At 41.3% G+C, this 16,590-nt stretch overlaps 1 protein-coding gene across 2 annotated transcripts in view; it reads left to right on the top strand.

Annotated features, from left to right (window-relative positions):
- Positions 1-7,248: 7,248 nt before the first annotated feature.
- The window catches only part of SCFD2 (sec1 family domain containing 2), a gene marked incomplete at both ends in the record, with an annotated part of 402,315 nt that continues 392,973 nt past the window's right edge, over positions 7,249-16,590 (top strand). For both annotated transcript variants that reach the window (XM_079718752.1, XM_079718751.1), the window contains one exon: positions 7,249-8,086. In XM_079718752.1, coding sequence (XP_079574878.1) covers positions 7,249-8,086 — 838 coding nt within the window. The remainder of the gene's footprint in view (positions 8,087-16,590) is intronic.

Here is a 16,590-nt window from a genome sequence, read left to right as displayed (position 1 = left end):
TCCTTTCCATATTTGTGTATGTCAAACTATGTTCATTTTTTAAGTGCTTCATCATATTTTTTCGTTTATTTAACAGTTATTGAATATCCGCTGCTTAAGAACTTGGGAAATAAAAGCACAGCCCCTGCCCTTGAGAGCTCTCAATTTATTGAGAAAGGCAGAAAGGTGGTAAACAATTAACTCACCTACAAGGGAAAAGTGGGTCTTAATAGGAGCACAAAGTGTTTTTATACCACCAGTGCCACACCATCTCATGCTATTTAAACAAATCATGTGGTTTTAATCTCCCTAACCTTTGAACATTCCTCCACTCTTATTCTCAGCCTCCTTTATCTGAAGAGGATAATCCCTTGCGTATTTCTAAAGTCTGTTGAGATATAGTCAACTTTTGAAATCTTTCCTGAATCCCATTTCTTTATTTATTCTATAAATACTTATGGAGGGTCTACCAAGTGCCAAGGACGCTTCTAAACTATGTAGATTCAGCAATGAGTAAAACAAAGTCCTTCCTCTCGTGAAGCTTTCATTCTAATGAAAGGGAGACAGACAATAAACATATAAGTGTACAGTATGTCAGATAGTGATAAGGATTATAAAGTAGAGTAAGCAGGAAAGGGGGACCCCGAGCAAAGTGATGAAGAGGGATAGGATGCAATTTTATATCAAGTGGCCGGGGAAAGCCACTCTAATGAGGTAGTACAAGAGTAGAGACCTGAATGGAGAGAAGTAAACCATTGTGGATTTCTGGGAGAAGCCCTATCAGGTGGAGAGAATAGGAAGTGCAAAAACCCTGAGGCAGAAGCGTACTTGGAGCATTCAAAGAACCCAAATGTAGCTGGAGTGGAGTGAGGGAGAGAGAGGATATACAGATGAGATTAGAGTTATTCTGGAGTGGGGAGTGCAGAGCTAATCATTCCTTTCTGCACACTATGCCGATTCCGTGGCATGTGTCTATCACATCATATAGTAATTATTTGACTACGTATCTGTTTTCCTAAGACTTCACCAAATCCTCCCTCAAACAGGGCATCTTCTTATATGTCGTTCTAATTCCTGGTGTGGTGCCTAGCACTTAGGAGAGCTTCTTGGCCTCTACTGACAGTAACAAAGTGAAGATTTTACATTCTGCTCGAGAGTGTCATAAGGCACTCACTCACAGTCCTGTCTGTTTATGTTTCTATTTATCATTCTATGAGTCTGTAATGATGGTTTCATGGGAGAACCAACTGCCTTTTGCTGAAGAGCCTCTTTCTCCTTTCAGCTGCCTGAAATGAGCTTGTCTTACAAGGCATTACTTAAACTGAAGAATTGATGAATAATAATTGGTGCATCAGAATCGCCTTCATGGTGGAGGTAGCATTTGAGTTAAGCTTTGAAAATGAAGATTTTCATAAGCAGAGAAGCCCATAAATCACTAATAACCAGTCTTAAAAAACCTCTTCCTTCCTTGCTTCCAAACTGAGTTCTTTGCCTGGATAGACTTCCTTAGTTAAAGGTATCTTTATCTCCCACGAGGGGAGACTTCAAAGATAGGTAGCTTGAAGATATTATATAAAAGTATGACCTTATCAAACTACGATATGCCATATATTCTGATATTTGTTTTCCATTGTGTGTGTGTGTGTCTGTGTTGGTGTGTGTGTGAGAGAGATCTGCTGGTTCTTGGCAAAAAAAAAAAGCCAAAAACAACAAAGCAACAGTTTTAATGTATCTATCTCTGAGAAGTACTAAAAGGGAATGCTCAGTAGATGATGATTAAAATGATGACAGGAGGTAAAGATCAAATAAAAGTGCCTTGCTCAGTATTTAGTAGATAGTAAGTACACATAGATGTGTTTTGAATAGATAAGGCATTTAGGCTCGACTATACTATTTGCTGCCAACTTTTGTTATGTCATTTCAATGTTCCTCACTTTCCTTATCAGTAAATTGATATATTAAAATAGCATTTTATACTCACTTCTTGGAAGGATAACAAAGGTAAAATGAAGTTTCAAATGTGAAAGCATTTGACAAGTTAGAGGTGACTGGTAAAAGAAGTTTTCATATATTGAGGTAGGGGGAAGTCATTCTGGCTTATCCGTGAGTTAACTTGAATTTTATTCTAACTAGCCTGTTTGTGGCCTATGAAACATACTTTGTACCTCTTCTTTAATTATTAAAGAAAAGGGCACGTTGACCAGAAGAATGTCCACGTTAAAAATAAAGATTAGGGACTTCCCTGGTGGTCCAGGGGTTAAGACTTTGCGCTTCCACTGCCAGGGGCGTGGGTTTGATCCCTGGTCAGGGAACTAAGATCCCTCATGCCACACAGCCAAAAAGTAATAAATACATAAATACATAAATAAATAAATAAATAAATAAATAAAATAAAATGCCTCCTTTCCTGGGACAGTAGTGCTGGTACTCCTTCAATGATAAGACTAATTTTCCAGGTGCCAAGGCCATACTATTCACTGTGTACCTGCTGATCTTTTTCCTTTTTTTTGAAACCACGTAAGAATGTTTCCCTGACTTGTTTGATGTTCTTTCTTCTGATAAGACATAAAATTGTGCTGAAGACTATGCTTCTCCAGAGCAGTTCCTCAGAATTATCTGAGAGGCTGTCTTCCAGGCTGTGGTCCTCAGTCTGGCAGATAAAACTCTTTTCTATCCTATTATAAATTGTTTATTGATTACTTTCTTCAACATATGTTATGGCTTAGGCCTTCTGTCCTTTGAACAGCCTGAGAAACTGCACAGGTGTAGAGTTTTCCTTCATCTCTAGATACCACAACAAGGAATTAAGCCTCAATTATCCATCCTCCTCTGCATTCTGACATATTTTAACACTAAATTCTATGTTGCTAGTTGTTTCTGGCAATTGTATCATCTATTCACATCTACACTGCTATGTAAACTTCACATTCTTTAAGGGTGAAAACAAAATTTTTTTGTTCACCAGATTCTCTCTTACAATATCAAGCAAATGGAAAGTGCTTAGTAAATCCTTAAGTGTTGATCATGAATAGAGAGGACTTAGAAATGAGATGGAGATATGCTTGACTTTAAGAGAATAGAAAATAGGGCTTCCCTGGTGGCGCAGTGGTTGAGAGTCCGCCTGCCGATGCAGGGGACACGGGTTCGTGCCCCGATCCCGGAAGATCCCACATGCCGCGGAGCGGCTGGGCCCGCGAGCCATGGCCGCGGAGCCTGTGTGTCCGGAGCCTGTGCTCTGCAACGGGAGAGGCCACAGCAGTGAGAGGCCCGCGTACAGCAAAAAAAAAAAAAAAAAAAAAAAAAAAAGAGAATAGAAAATAATTGCTAGCTATTTTGAGCAGAAAAGAACAAATCACGGGCTTCCCTGGTGGCGCAGTGGTTGAGAATCTGCCTGCTAATGCAGGGGACACGGGTTCGAGCCCTGGTCTGGGAAGATCCCACATGCTGCGGAGCAACTAGGCCCATGAGCCACAACTACTGAGCCTGCGTGTCTGGAGCCTGTGCTCCACAACAAGAGAGGCCGTGATAGTGAGAGGCCTGCGCACTGCGATGAAGAGTGGCCCCCGCTTGCCACAACTAGAGTAAGCCCTCACACAGAAACGAAGACCCAACACAGCAAAAAAAAAAAAAAAAAAAAAAAAAAAAAAAAAAAAAAAATTTACAAAAGAACAAATCACATTTAAATAAGGTAAACCTGATGGTCTTAAGCATGCAATTTTAGCAAGAATTCATCTAACCCTGCTATGATGTCTGAGATCAAGAAATCAATTTTTTCCTGGGTTTTCTACTCTTTTCTGTCTACCCCGTCCCTCAAGGTTATTTCATCCAACCCGATGACTTTTAATACTGTCTATGTGATATATATCTATGACTCTCAATTTTCTGTCTGCATTGTTAATTTATCGTTAAGCTCAGGACAAGCTGCTCACTCAGATGCTTCACCTGATGCCTCTCTTGGGTATTTAATAGGCATCTCAAACTTATGCCCAAAACAGAACTTGTGAATTCCCTTCCCAAACCTGTCCTGTCCCACTTCCATTCTCTCCCAAGCTTCTCCATTGTATTATGAATAACCACTATCCAACCCGTTGTTCAGCTAAAACCTAAGGAATCATCCTTGATTCCCCTTTCCCTCTTGAGTCTCTCTCACGCCTATAAAAATCCATTAGCAAGACCCATTACTTCTTCCTACAAAATATATCCCAAATCTGTCTACTTCTCTCCATCTCCACTGCCCCACTGCAATTCAAGTAACACAAACCCTTCAATAGTTTCCTGTTACACATAAAATAAAATCCCAACTTCCAACTACATAATCTATAAGCCCCTTCATGATCTGGCAGCCCTTTGGGTGGCATGTGGCTGTACAGGTTTTGTATTGCCCAACTTTATGCAGTCCCCCACATTTCCTCATTCTGAGTCACTTTTTGTCAACTCTTTAAGTGTCATTCCCTTACATACTCTGTGCTTATTCCCTCCCAGTTTCTTCAGGCCTGAATTCCAACTCTGTATCTAACTCTCAGTCCCTAACTTTGTTCCATTATATATACATGTCCCACATTCTCAGTATTTTAGCAGAGATGTCTCTATTCATTCATTGAAACTGAAATCTAACTTCCCTCTAGGGACAGCACATCTCCTCATCCTTCTCTACTGTAGACCCACCATTTTTCTTCGCCTTGTTGTACTATGGAGCCTGGAGGAAGTACTGCCATTTCCCTTGCTCTGGTGGGCCACTACCAGACTGTTATGGTGCCACTTCCTTTTGAAAATCCTCCTCCTTGCCAGTGCATACCTCCTTATTAACCACCTCTGCCTCTCTCTCTTCATTTCCCCTTATTCACAGATGATGTTGGGGTCTGGTACACAGTCTTCCGTTCCTTTACCACTTGGCATCATAACAAGTAACTTGCACATTCTGCTCGTCTGTTTTTTGATCTCCTAGAATCTAACTATTCAACAATCTTCATTCATCCACGTCAGCAGTCTGCATTTAGGGCCACACTATGGATCTCATTATATCCTAGAACTGTTCCCTCCTTGAATTTTAGGGGCCAAGCTACTTTCTTTGAACCTAATTTCATATTCTGCCAACTCTTTTTTTTTTCAGATTCCATCTCACTTTTCCCTTTTCTGTCACTCACTACTGTTGACCACTCTATTCTTTTTGAAACTTGTTCCCTTCTTTTCTAGTTCCTAGCTCCTATTTCTTCATGGGCCTCTCTTCAAACAGTGCATTCAAGGTATACTAAACCATTTGTAGCTCTAGAGAACATGCTGTAAGGTTTCATACTTCTATACCTTTGTTCATGCTGCACTCTTTTTTTTTTTTTTTTTTTGTGGTACGCGGGCCTCTCACTGTTGTGGCCTCTCCCGTTGCAGACGCACAGGCTCAGCGGCCATGGCTCATGCGCCCCGCCGCTCCGCGGCACGTGGGATCTTCCCGGACCGGGGCACGAACCCGTGTTCCCTGCATCGGCAGACAGACTCTCAACCACTGCGCCACCAGGGAAGCCCCATGCTGCACTCTTTGTTCGCTGCCAGGAAAGCTCCTCCCCATCCTGTACACCTGGTGAACACCTGGTTTTCTTTGAAGGCAACTCAAAACTTATGTCCTATATGAAACTTCTTCTGACCACTTCCCTTTCTGCTTCACTTAGAGTTTATTTTTCCCACTTTATAACTCTTGAACACTTTTTTTTAAAAAAACATTGCTCTGGGACTTCACTGGAGGTCCAGGGGTTAAGACTCTGTGCTCCCAATGTAGGGGGCTCTGGCCCAGGGGTTTGACCCCTGGTTGGGGAACTAAGATCGTACATGCTGCATGGTGCGGCAAAACAAACAAACAAACAAAAAATTAAAAACATTGCTTCTGTAATGTTTTATTGCATTTGCTTGCTTTACATGTGTGGGTTCTTTTGTTTCAGATTCTTCTGAAGGCAAGACTGTGGCTTACTTCTATCTACATCCTCAGTGTCCAACATGGTGTCTGGAATATTGTACATGTCCATTAAAAGTTGGTTGAATATATTATTTATTATACTGATATGAACTGAGCATGTATTCAACAAACATTTATTGAATACCTGTTATTTTCTAGTGTTGGGGATACCAAGCTTCTAGCGCACCATCTAGCAGAACAGATATGTTAAGGAAAACAGATATGTTAAAACTTATCCCAGATATGGCAACTACTTAGCAGAGGTGTAAATTTTTCATGGATCAGGTAATATATCTTATTAACCACTGTATTTTGGAGCCTAACTCAGTGATTACACTTAATAAGTGCTTTATAAATAGTGATTGAATGAACTGTAAAACATTCTGGGATCAATCTGTTGACTTCATTGTGCAGCTGTTTAATATTCTAAGCTGGGATAGCTGGAGAGACACAGAGAAATCATGAAGGTTTTTGGTGCCATTATAACGCATCTGGCTGTATTCTGTAGGCAACTGGGCCAGGAGAGGATTTTAAGCAGAAAAATGGTTGAACAAGCTTAGTTTACTAGGAAGCAAACTGAATGGAAGGGAGAAGAGATGGAAAACTGGGAAATGATGGGGGTGGGGGAGGGTCACTTCTATTGTTCAGTTGACCGAAGACGGTGGATTAAGGCAGTGAGAGGAAGGATGGATGAGGAGAAAGGGCTGGATTCTAGATTTTTAAAGTGTATCAAGATTTAGTGCCTATGAGATGAGGGAAGGAAGATGGAGAAAGTGAAAGAGAAACCGTTATGTCTGTTAGAGGTTTGTGTCCAGTAATGTATGTGATAGTAATGTATAAACTAAGAAACATCACACAGCAGTTGGTTGTTTTTATCTTCTCTGGCTGCTCTTAGTTTTGGTGGGCAACACATCACTTTTAAAGAAATGCGTTCAGATCCAAGGAAAATATCATACTTAGAATTAGGATTTATCATTCCTGAGATTTCTCAAGGAGCAGCGAAGATAATCTGAGCAGAGAGGGAGACGAAAAGAAAATCGCTCAGCTCTTTCTTGGGCAGCTCCTTCCCACCTCCCCGAACTTTTGAGGCGCCCGGGAGCCTCGGAGCCCCGCCCATTTATTCCCAGCTCTCACCATTCTCCCACGACGTCTCCCGCTAGCCAATCACGCTCCGTAACGTCATTACCATGCGCCCACACTGGATGAGTCGGAGGCCATCCCACGTGTACTGTGTTGACTGTCAATGTCTCCCGGAGCCCAATTCCCGGAAGCTGTGAGTTCTGAGAGAAGTTCCTGCGCTCGGTGCCCTGAGTCTGCGAATCCCCACCATGAGCACCCCAGGCGTGCTGTCCTTCACCCAGCAAGCCTGGGAGCAGGTCCTGGCCAAAGTGAAACGGGCCGTGGTCTACCTGGACGCCGCCTGCGCCGAGAGCCTGCACTGGAGCTGCGGGTCCTCACGACTGCTGGAGGCGGTGGGGAACTCTGCGTGTTACCTGCGGGAGTTCGAGCCCGCCGCAGTTGGTGGCGGAGCCGAGCAGCCCAAAGCGGTGTTTGTGTTGAGTTGCCTGCTGAAAGGCCGGACCGTGGAGACCCTACGGGACATCATCTGCCGCAGTCACTTCCAGTATTGTGTGGTGGTCACGGCTGTGAATCACGCAGTCCACCTCACGGCTAATCACGTGCCGCCGGCGGCGGCGGCTGAGCTGGAAGGGCAGCAGCCAGTGTTCGAGCAACTGGAGGAGAAGCTGTGTGAGTGGATGGGCAACATGAACTACACGGCTGAGGTGCTGCACGTCCCGTTGTTACTCGCATCTGCTGCTCCCCACCTTGCCTTGACTCCAGCTTTTGTTTCCCTTTTCCCACTATTACCCCAGGATGTGCATATCCTCAACCGTGCCCGACCGGACAAGAGGAGGCTGGGAAGCCTGGCTGAGGTGGATGCCACTACCCTAACCCCTGAGCTGCTGCTGACGATTAGGTGCCTGGTGTCCGGCCTCAGTTCCCTGTGTGAGCATTTAGGGGTACGGGAGGAGTGTTTTGCTGTAGGTTCCCTCAGTCGGATCATCGCTGCAGATCTGGCCAATTTTGCTCCCGCCAAGAACAGGAGGAAGACCGCCACAGGCAGGGCATCAGTGGTCTTTGTGGACAGAACTCTGGATCTCACAGGTAAGTGGCGTTTGCTGTGGAAGGCTTCATAACCGCTTTCCAAAGTGCTGGGACTTTCACTGATTCAACATATATTTTATTGACCTCTAACTATGTGTCAGGTTGAGGAGTCAAAGAAGAGCTAGTTGGACACAGTCCCTGATCCCGCAGTTTATCGTCTAGAGGGGGGATACAGACGAGCAAATCAGCAATTAAAATCAATTTGTTAAATGCTGTCTTGGGTAAATACATCCTCAGCGTACACTGCCCTTTTAAACAAGAACAACTGCATCTAGCTCAGAGATGGGAGAACCAGACTTATGCTGACATGGAGGAGAGCTGTCCACCTGGGAACCTTTTCGAAATGTGCAAATATCAGTATTCACAACAATCCTTCATAAGAAAGCTTTAAGTTGTTGGAGAAGTATTAACAGGTGAACAAGTGGAGGTAACCTGTACCACAAAACACGAAAATATTACAGTTAGTTGACTTTCAAGATTCTTTACATGAGTGTTAATAAATGAGGCTGAACTTAAATTTCACCAGAAAATGAGGCTAAACAGAATTGTAGAAAATATCTACAATTGTATTTAGTCTCATTTTCTGGTGAAAATATTTTCAAACGTTTATTTATTCTTAGCTCTCATTCTATTGAAGATTGGGTAATCCCAAATTGTAATAATATTTATACACATAAGTAACAAATGTTACCCTTAAAATAGGTGAAGAAAAAACATTTTCTGATATTTGACATGTGCATTTATTTTCAAAGGTCAACTTTATTGTTCTCTAATTAGGTAGATGTAATGCTGCTGTTAGTGTAGGCTGGCCACACCCAAGTTCAGGGAGAATAATCAGGAAACTGACTTTGGTAAGCATTCCCTTCAGTAGGTTAAAAAAAAATGTCAAATGAAGTTAAAAAAAAACCACAACAGGTGCATTTGAATTTTTGACCTTATAAGATTCATGTTCAGATCATAAAATAGAAAGTAAGCTAAGTGGTAATACTGAGATGTAAGCTTAATTATGTGACTGAAGTAACCAGGTGCTCAGCCTGTCAGTGTGATTTAAATAAAAGTAATCATTGTAACACCCCTGAACTCTTAGAGGATTAAAAACACCTGATGTGTGAGTATATGCTTGTTGAGTTTTTGAGTGTGTGGTATATACTGCTTATGCTTCTATTTCTTTTTGCCCAAAATGTGACATATTGTTTCATAATTAATCAAGGTCACATATTTTTGTGTCCCCGGCCCAAAGACTCCAGTTAGGCAAACTTTAATGTCCTGGCCATCCAGCATCATAGCAACTACTCCTTTACATATTATGCATCTCTTCCTTGTATATGACTCTTCTAAATACAGAAAAAACAAGGTACGTGTAGCTTCTTGTCCTCTAAAAGCTTACAATACGAAGTAGTCAAGAATGATTTAGAAAATAAGGGCGCTAGGAAGACAAAGTTGCCATTCAGCACAATTATTTTATACTTTCTCTCTCTTCAAGCCTCCAGATTTCCCTCCCCATGTTCACCCCCTCAGCTTTCTTGCTTTTATATAAGCCACCAGAAAACTTCTGTATCTTCTGATCACTAAGTCTACCAACCTTTTTACCTCTGTACCCCACATATTTTTCTTTCCTTCCTTCATATTAAAAGATGTACTGTCCCTGCTACTATCTAGTACCAACTTTTCCTCCTTTGCAGACTAGATCTTTTCCTTTTTCACTTCTCTCATAGGTTTACTTCTTTCAAATACCCTCCCCTTTCATCATTTTTTTAAAACAGTCTTTTCTACTAGGTTTTCCCCATCAGCATACACACAGAATGGAACATCTCCTTTCTTGACCCCTCAGGCTCCTCCAACTTCAGTTTCATTTATGCTCCATTTTTAGCAAACTTAGAAATTTGTCTGTACTTGCTATCTCTGCAATCATCTGCTTCAATTTTCCCTTGACTTCAATTAGGCTGTTTGCCCCTCAGTACTCCTCAGAAACTTCCTTTGTCAAGATCACTGGTGGCCTCCATGTCACCAAATCCAATATTCAATTATCAGAATCCATTTTACTCAGTCTGAAAGCAGCATTTGTCACAACAGAGTAGAGGATGTAAATAGTTAAAAAAATACAAATATTAAAGAAGTACAGAAGACATACAGATCATGCAGTTTCTTGTGTAAGCCCATCAAAACATAAAACTGACGACATGTTATTTGCTTGCTCACAACCCTCCCATCACACCCACCATCAAATCTAAGTTCCTTAGCACGGTTTTCAAGGCCATACATCATCTGCCTGTGTGTACCTATCCCACCTCATCCCTTATTGATCTTCCCCCACACACTGCTCTCCTGGCATGCTGGCCACCTTGCCATTTCTCAACATGCGAAGTATGTCCCAGCCCCAGGGCCTTTGATGTTCTTGTGCAGCTCAGCTTGGAATGCTCTTCCTTCAGGTGTCTACATGGTTTTGTCGCTCACTTCCTTCAAATCTCCACTCACATGTCTCCTCCTCAGACAAGCCTTCCCTGACCACTTTCTTTAGACACTCTCTAACCCCTTACCCTGCTTTATTTGTCATAGTCTTTACCACTACCCAACATGCTAACTGATTGTCAGTTGCCTGTCTCCTCCCATTTGAATGGAAGCTCGTGAAGGGAGGGGCTCTATTTTGTTTACTGTTTATTAACTAGCACTCAGAAGAGTGCCTTGAAAATAGTAGGTATTCAGTAAATATGAATGAATGGATGAATGAACAGGTGAATTAAAGGTTGCTGCCAACTAGACTTTCATTGAGCTTAGTATACTTATTTTTTCTGATTGAAAATACTTCTGAGATTCCTAAGTTGCATCACTAGTCATTCACAAATGCAGCGGGGCACACATTTTCTGAATACTCTAAAATTTGACAATTTGGGCCCACAGTAGTATTTGAGAAAGGAAATAATAATATTAGCTAATCACATTTATGTGATTATTTAATGGATAAAAATCACTTCCACATTACCTTATTTGATCTTCTCAACAAATTAGGTGAGTTAAATATTATTTATCATTTCAAGAATAAAAAATAGAGGCTCTGAAGTTGTTCTTTACTGGAAAAAAGAAAAGCAGAAACATTAAGTAGTAGGCCAGATGTGACAGGATTGCTCCAATATTTCTATTAGTGTCCGAGGTCAGCATCTTTTGTTTTCTGGATTGTCAGAGTTAAGTGTTCACTTAACTTAAGAAAGTGTTCACTTTCTTCTGCCAGTAGGTGGGCTTCCAGGGTGTGCTTTAAATTGGTGAAGGTACTCATTAAGCAAACTGGTGTGGGAGAAGACATTTTAGGTACATGAGACCATGTAAAAGAATATTTAATGTTAAAAGGGGCATTGTTCAAAGGGAGCAAATGGGAGGTTTCTCTGGGTAAATTCAAGGCAACAGGTAAAGAGAAAGAAAAATTCATTTACTTTGTCCAGGGCTTAGGAGGAACCATGAAAGTATTGTTTTCGATAGAATGCCAAGAGAACTGTGCAAGCTGATGATAAAGCAATGGGAGGGAACCTCCCAAAAATACCTTGAGGTATTTCCCAAGTACATTTAAAATTATAAGAACTCTGCTTTCTTCGTACTTCCCTGAATAATTCAGTGGAAAAGCGTCTAGGTGGGGCTAAGCAAGATAGGTGTCCATGCAGGGAGGAGAACACTACCAGGCCTGGGTGAGGGAGCTCAAGTGGGGTGAGATCTCCTGAGAGGGGAGAGGTGCCTGCATGGGGTGGTGGGTGGCAGCAGCAGTGGCCTGGTGGGATAGGAGATAAAGGGAAGCCAGAGTGGGTGGCATAAAGGGGTGTCCCTGGGGCTCAACCTATTTACCTTTCTACTGGTGCATGGAGCAAGTTTGATTTGTGGTCCCCTCTGAAACCAGTCAGCTTTGGCATCGTGTAGCCAAGAAAAGGTCCATGATCTACTTCCCATTTTTAAATTATGACATTCTCTCCTTCAGAAGGGATCAAAATTATATCTGGCTGGTGGAGGGTAGATTTTGGAGGATAGATACTAATTGGAACAAGTTTGTTACTATGTCCTAATCACTTATAAATTGAAGTTTTTTTTAACGGATACCTTTTGGATAACCCTCCAAACTACCTTCCAGATGGTCAGTTTAATGGTTCATTTATTTCAAAAATGTTTCAACATAGTGTTATTATTCCATATTGGTAATCCTCAGGGCTGGTTTTCAGTTGGTTTGTGGCTGTATTGTCAAACCTGCTTTTTAAATACTAGAGTACTTCTGTACTAGCCAGTAAAGGGAAATTCTCTACTTGTTGAGAATTACCTGTCACTGTTGCCTGGTGGAGGCGAGTCACAGGGCTTACTTAGGAGCATTCTGGTGTGGATGCAGCTGACCCCCAGGGGTGCTGAGGCAGCAGAGGGAACTCATGCTGGTAGTGATGGTTGTAGAGATGCAGCACTTCTCTGCTCCAGAGTGGCCCAAAATTGGATGGGGTGGTAGGGTAGGTGGTGTTGGTGGCATTATTTTTGGCACGGGTGCTTTCCAGCCTTGATCCAGGCTCTGGCGTCCAGGAGCATACCCGATCACCATGCTCAATTTTTTTTACTGATGTTTCCTGGTTGCCACAAGCATAAGGAGCTGGGGAGCTCATGACTTGTTGTTACAAGAATTTGGTGTGGTTTCTTTTCTTTTCTTTTTTTTAAAATTTTTTAGTGGAGTACAGTTGATTTAAAATGCTATGCTAGTTTCTGCTGTACAGCAAAGTGAATCAGCTATACATATACCGGTGTGGTTTCTTGCATCATATTGTGGTTTAGACAGAATGTGGGGCATTGTTTAGCCAGGGATAGCTGTAGCATATAGATGATTACACCAACAGTTTCTAAAAATCAAAAGGTAATTGGAAATTATCGGAATGACTTGAATGGTTTGAATTTCAATTTAAGTTATGTGACAGCAGTTTTAATATAGCGATCAAAGGGAAATACATTTTTAGTTTTTTATTTAGATGTTAATTTATATACCTAGTATATTAATTTGTTATTTGTTGTTAAATATTTTGGATGCCATTTTTGATAATTTACCATTAGAAGATTTATATGCTTATGTATATATTCTTGGATGTAAAACTGACACTACCAAAAATCACCTCCAACAGTTCATAAATATTCGGCAGTGTTAATATCATGCTTACAATTTTGAGAAATGTCTCTTTTTGTCATCATCTTTGCTGAAAGTAATACCACTTTGTCTAATAGTTGGGTTTTTTTTTTCAGTAAACATTTATTGAGTGCCTACTATGTGCCAAGCGTTATTCCAGGTCTAGAGAAACAGTGGTGAACAAGATAGACAAGTTCCTTGCTCCCTTGAAGCAGTTGATAAGCTCTCAGGGCTGAAAAATAGAGAAAGTTTGTTGCAATTGTTTGAGAAGTAAATGGCCACCAGTGTCTGTTGCTATGATTTTGGCATACTTCTACCATGTCTAGACCACACAGAAGCTTGTGTCTCTGCAGAGTGCTTCAGGCATGTTTGCATAGGGGATTTAAATACAGCATTCTACGGACTGTTCTGGCTTCTAATTTGTTTCAAGGGACAATTAAAGAGGTAGATGTGATTTATGAATCTCGAAAAGTTTGAGTCTGGTTTTCTTTCCATTCTTTTCTGGCTCTTGAGATCGACTAGAGAGCTTTGTTGATAGTCTACAAGTTCAAGATCAAAAGATAGGAGGTGGCGGTAACCCTGGGAATTAAATTTCCTTTCTTGGTTCAATTCTCCTGAATTTTAGTTTCATGTAAACTTTAAAATTAAATTTAGTCAGTTAAAGGTTAACTCCCAATCCAATGGGTGGTTCTTAATCCTGGGATTATGGTATAGTTGTGCATTTATATTTGCTTTAAGGTGTGATTGTATATTATTTTGTTAAAGTCTTGAAATTTGAGACTATTAATAGTGGCTAACATTTGAGAGCATACTACTTTTCTCAGCAATCTACATATATAAACTCCTTTAATATTCATAATAATTCTTTTATAATTATCCCCGTTTCACAGATGAGGAAACGGAGACATATAGGAGTTAACTAACTTACCCAAGATCACACAGCTAGTAAATGGCAGAGTCAGGGTTTGAACCTTGGCAGCTTGCTCTAGAGCCTGTGCCCATCATCTCTCTCATATGTGAGGCTATCATCGTCCTGGTTAGTAGAGATGATGCTGATATGGCCTCTAGAAGCTAGCAGCTTCCGAGACTAAACACAGTTGTTGGACTCTGGTGCTGCCTTAGTATTCAAAGAAGTGACTTATTCTTTCCTCCCCCATCTCCTCTAATCTGATTTTCCACAAAATGCAAAATAACCAACTAATATCTTTATTTTAGGGTTCAGAGGATACTGTTTAAAATAAGCATAGGTATGAGGAACAATTGAGAAGCCATTTAAGGCTCTGACTAGATTGCAGGTGTTAGATCCAGACCAGTATAATAACTTCAAGTCTTAGCTTAGTGACTTACTTGTTGTTTGATTCTCATTGAGCCTTTTGAGGGTTTTCTCATTTGTAAACAGGGGAAAAGAGTGACCTTGAAGTGCTGTTGGAAACATATGGAATCATCCATCCATCCATCCATCCATTATATAACTAAAACAGTAGATAAGAGATTAAAAAGTGATAGGGTTTCCATTTTATTTTATTTTATTATTTTTTAAGCTTTAAAAAAATTTTTTATTTTTGGCTGTGTTGGGTCTTTGTTGCTGTGCGCGGGCTTTCTCTAGTTGCGTTGAGCTGGGACTACTCTTCGTTGTGGTGCGCAGGCTTCTCATTGCGGTGGCTTCTCTTGTTGCAGAGCACGGGCTCTAGGCATTCAGGCTTCAGTAGTTGTGGCTCGTGGGCTCAGTAGTTGTGGCTCGCAGGCTCTAGAGCTCAGTCTCAGTAGTTGTGGCGCACAGGCTTAGTTGCTCCACGGCATGTGGGATCTTCCTGGACCAGGGCTCAAACCTGTGTCCCCTGCGTTGGCAGGCAGATTCTTAACCAGTGCGCCACCAGGGAAGCCCGGGTCTCCATTTTAGATAGCATAGCTAGGGAAGACCTCTCTGAGGATGTGACATTTGAGCAGAGATTGACAAGAGAGAGGAAGCAGGCCATGTGACAGCCTTGGTATTGAACATATAAGACCCAGGGAATGGCAAGTGCAAAGGACCTGAGGTGGGAATATGCTTGACATGTTTGAGGAGGCTCGTGTGGCTTCCTTCAGCTTGCCCTGCAAGCAAGGAGGGTGGTGATAGGAGATAATGTTGGAGAGACAGGCAGAAGGAATGCATTGTAGGGCAAAGTAAAGACTTAGAGTAAAAACCAAAGTATGATGGGAAATTTGGAGGGTTTTGAGCTGTGATATGACATGCTCAGATTTACATTATACAGGATGATATATGTAAGGAGTAAGGGGATTGCAGTAGATCCTCAATGTATGGTAACTGCTACCACTATCTAGGTTGTGTAATAGGCATGAGTGGCTGGTTACAGTAGCCTTAGCTCTGCCCCTCCCTAGTCATAAGTCAGTTTCCTGATCTGTGAAATGAGGATAATAATAGTACCCACCAGAAGACTGAGAGGGTAAAATAAGTTAACATGTCTAGCTCCTAGGACACTGCCTGGTACATAATGGGGAATATGTTTTTAATACTTTTATTAATTAATGATATGCCTTTAAAATGATTTAATGTTTTATTCTTTTAAATGTGTGTTTTCCCCCTAAGTATAAGACTAAGAACATAAGTACAAGAGTAATTTGCCATACGTGTAACCCAGAAGAATTTTACTACCTGACCTATTATCTGCCACTAAAGTAAGTGAGAGTTGGTTAGAATTAACCATTTGTCAAGAACTGTATTCTGTCATACCTAGAGAAAAAAAAATGAAGTGCAGTCAGTGAAAGAGTCTTTCTGTATAATCCTGCAAGATCACTACAATTGTGGTTACTTAGGGGAGTGTAAAGAATGACATGGATGATTTCGATTCATTTCATAAATGTTTATTGAGCAACTTTTATATGTAGGCTCTGTGCTAGGTGATAGTGACATAAAACCTCCCTATTCAGTGTGTCCTGGGGACTGGCAGCCTCAAGCCCATCTGGAAGCAAATTAAAGATGCAGAATCCCAGGCTTCACCCCAGGCTTAAGAATCACAATTTTAACAAGATCCTCAGGTGATCTGAAGGTGCCATAAAGTTTGAAAAGTGCAGACATAAAGATCAAACAGTCAAGACTCTTGTCTATGAGGAACTCATAGTCTATGAGGAAGCACAGAGCTTAGCAAATTCACGTATGAATGATATGTGCCTTCATAGGGTTTAGGTACAAATATTCTCTTAAGGGGTGGCCGTTTCTAGACCAGTGGTTCTCACTTTTGAACCACCCCAGAAAGTCTGATTTTTAAAAGTGGTCTGGGCAGAGGCTGGAACCAGTATTCTTTTAAAAGCTCCCTATGTGTGCAAACATGTAAGAAGGAGCATGGGTTGTTCTGGGAATTCTTTTTAGGTAATTTTT

The sequence above is a fragment of the Hyperoodon ampullatus genome, assembly GCF_949752795.1.
Source record: "Hyperoodon ampullatus genome assembly, chromosome: 1".
Taxonomy (NCBI): domain Eukaryota; kingdom Metazoa; phylum Chordata; class Mammalia; order Artiodactyla; family Ziphiidae; genus Hyperoodon; species Hyperoodon ampullatus.
The sequence above is the reverse complement of the archived record's forward strand: the minus strand, read 5'-3'. Positions and strand labels throughout refer to the sequence as shown.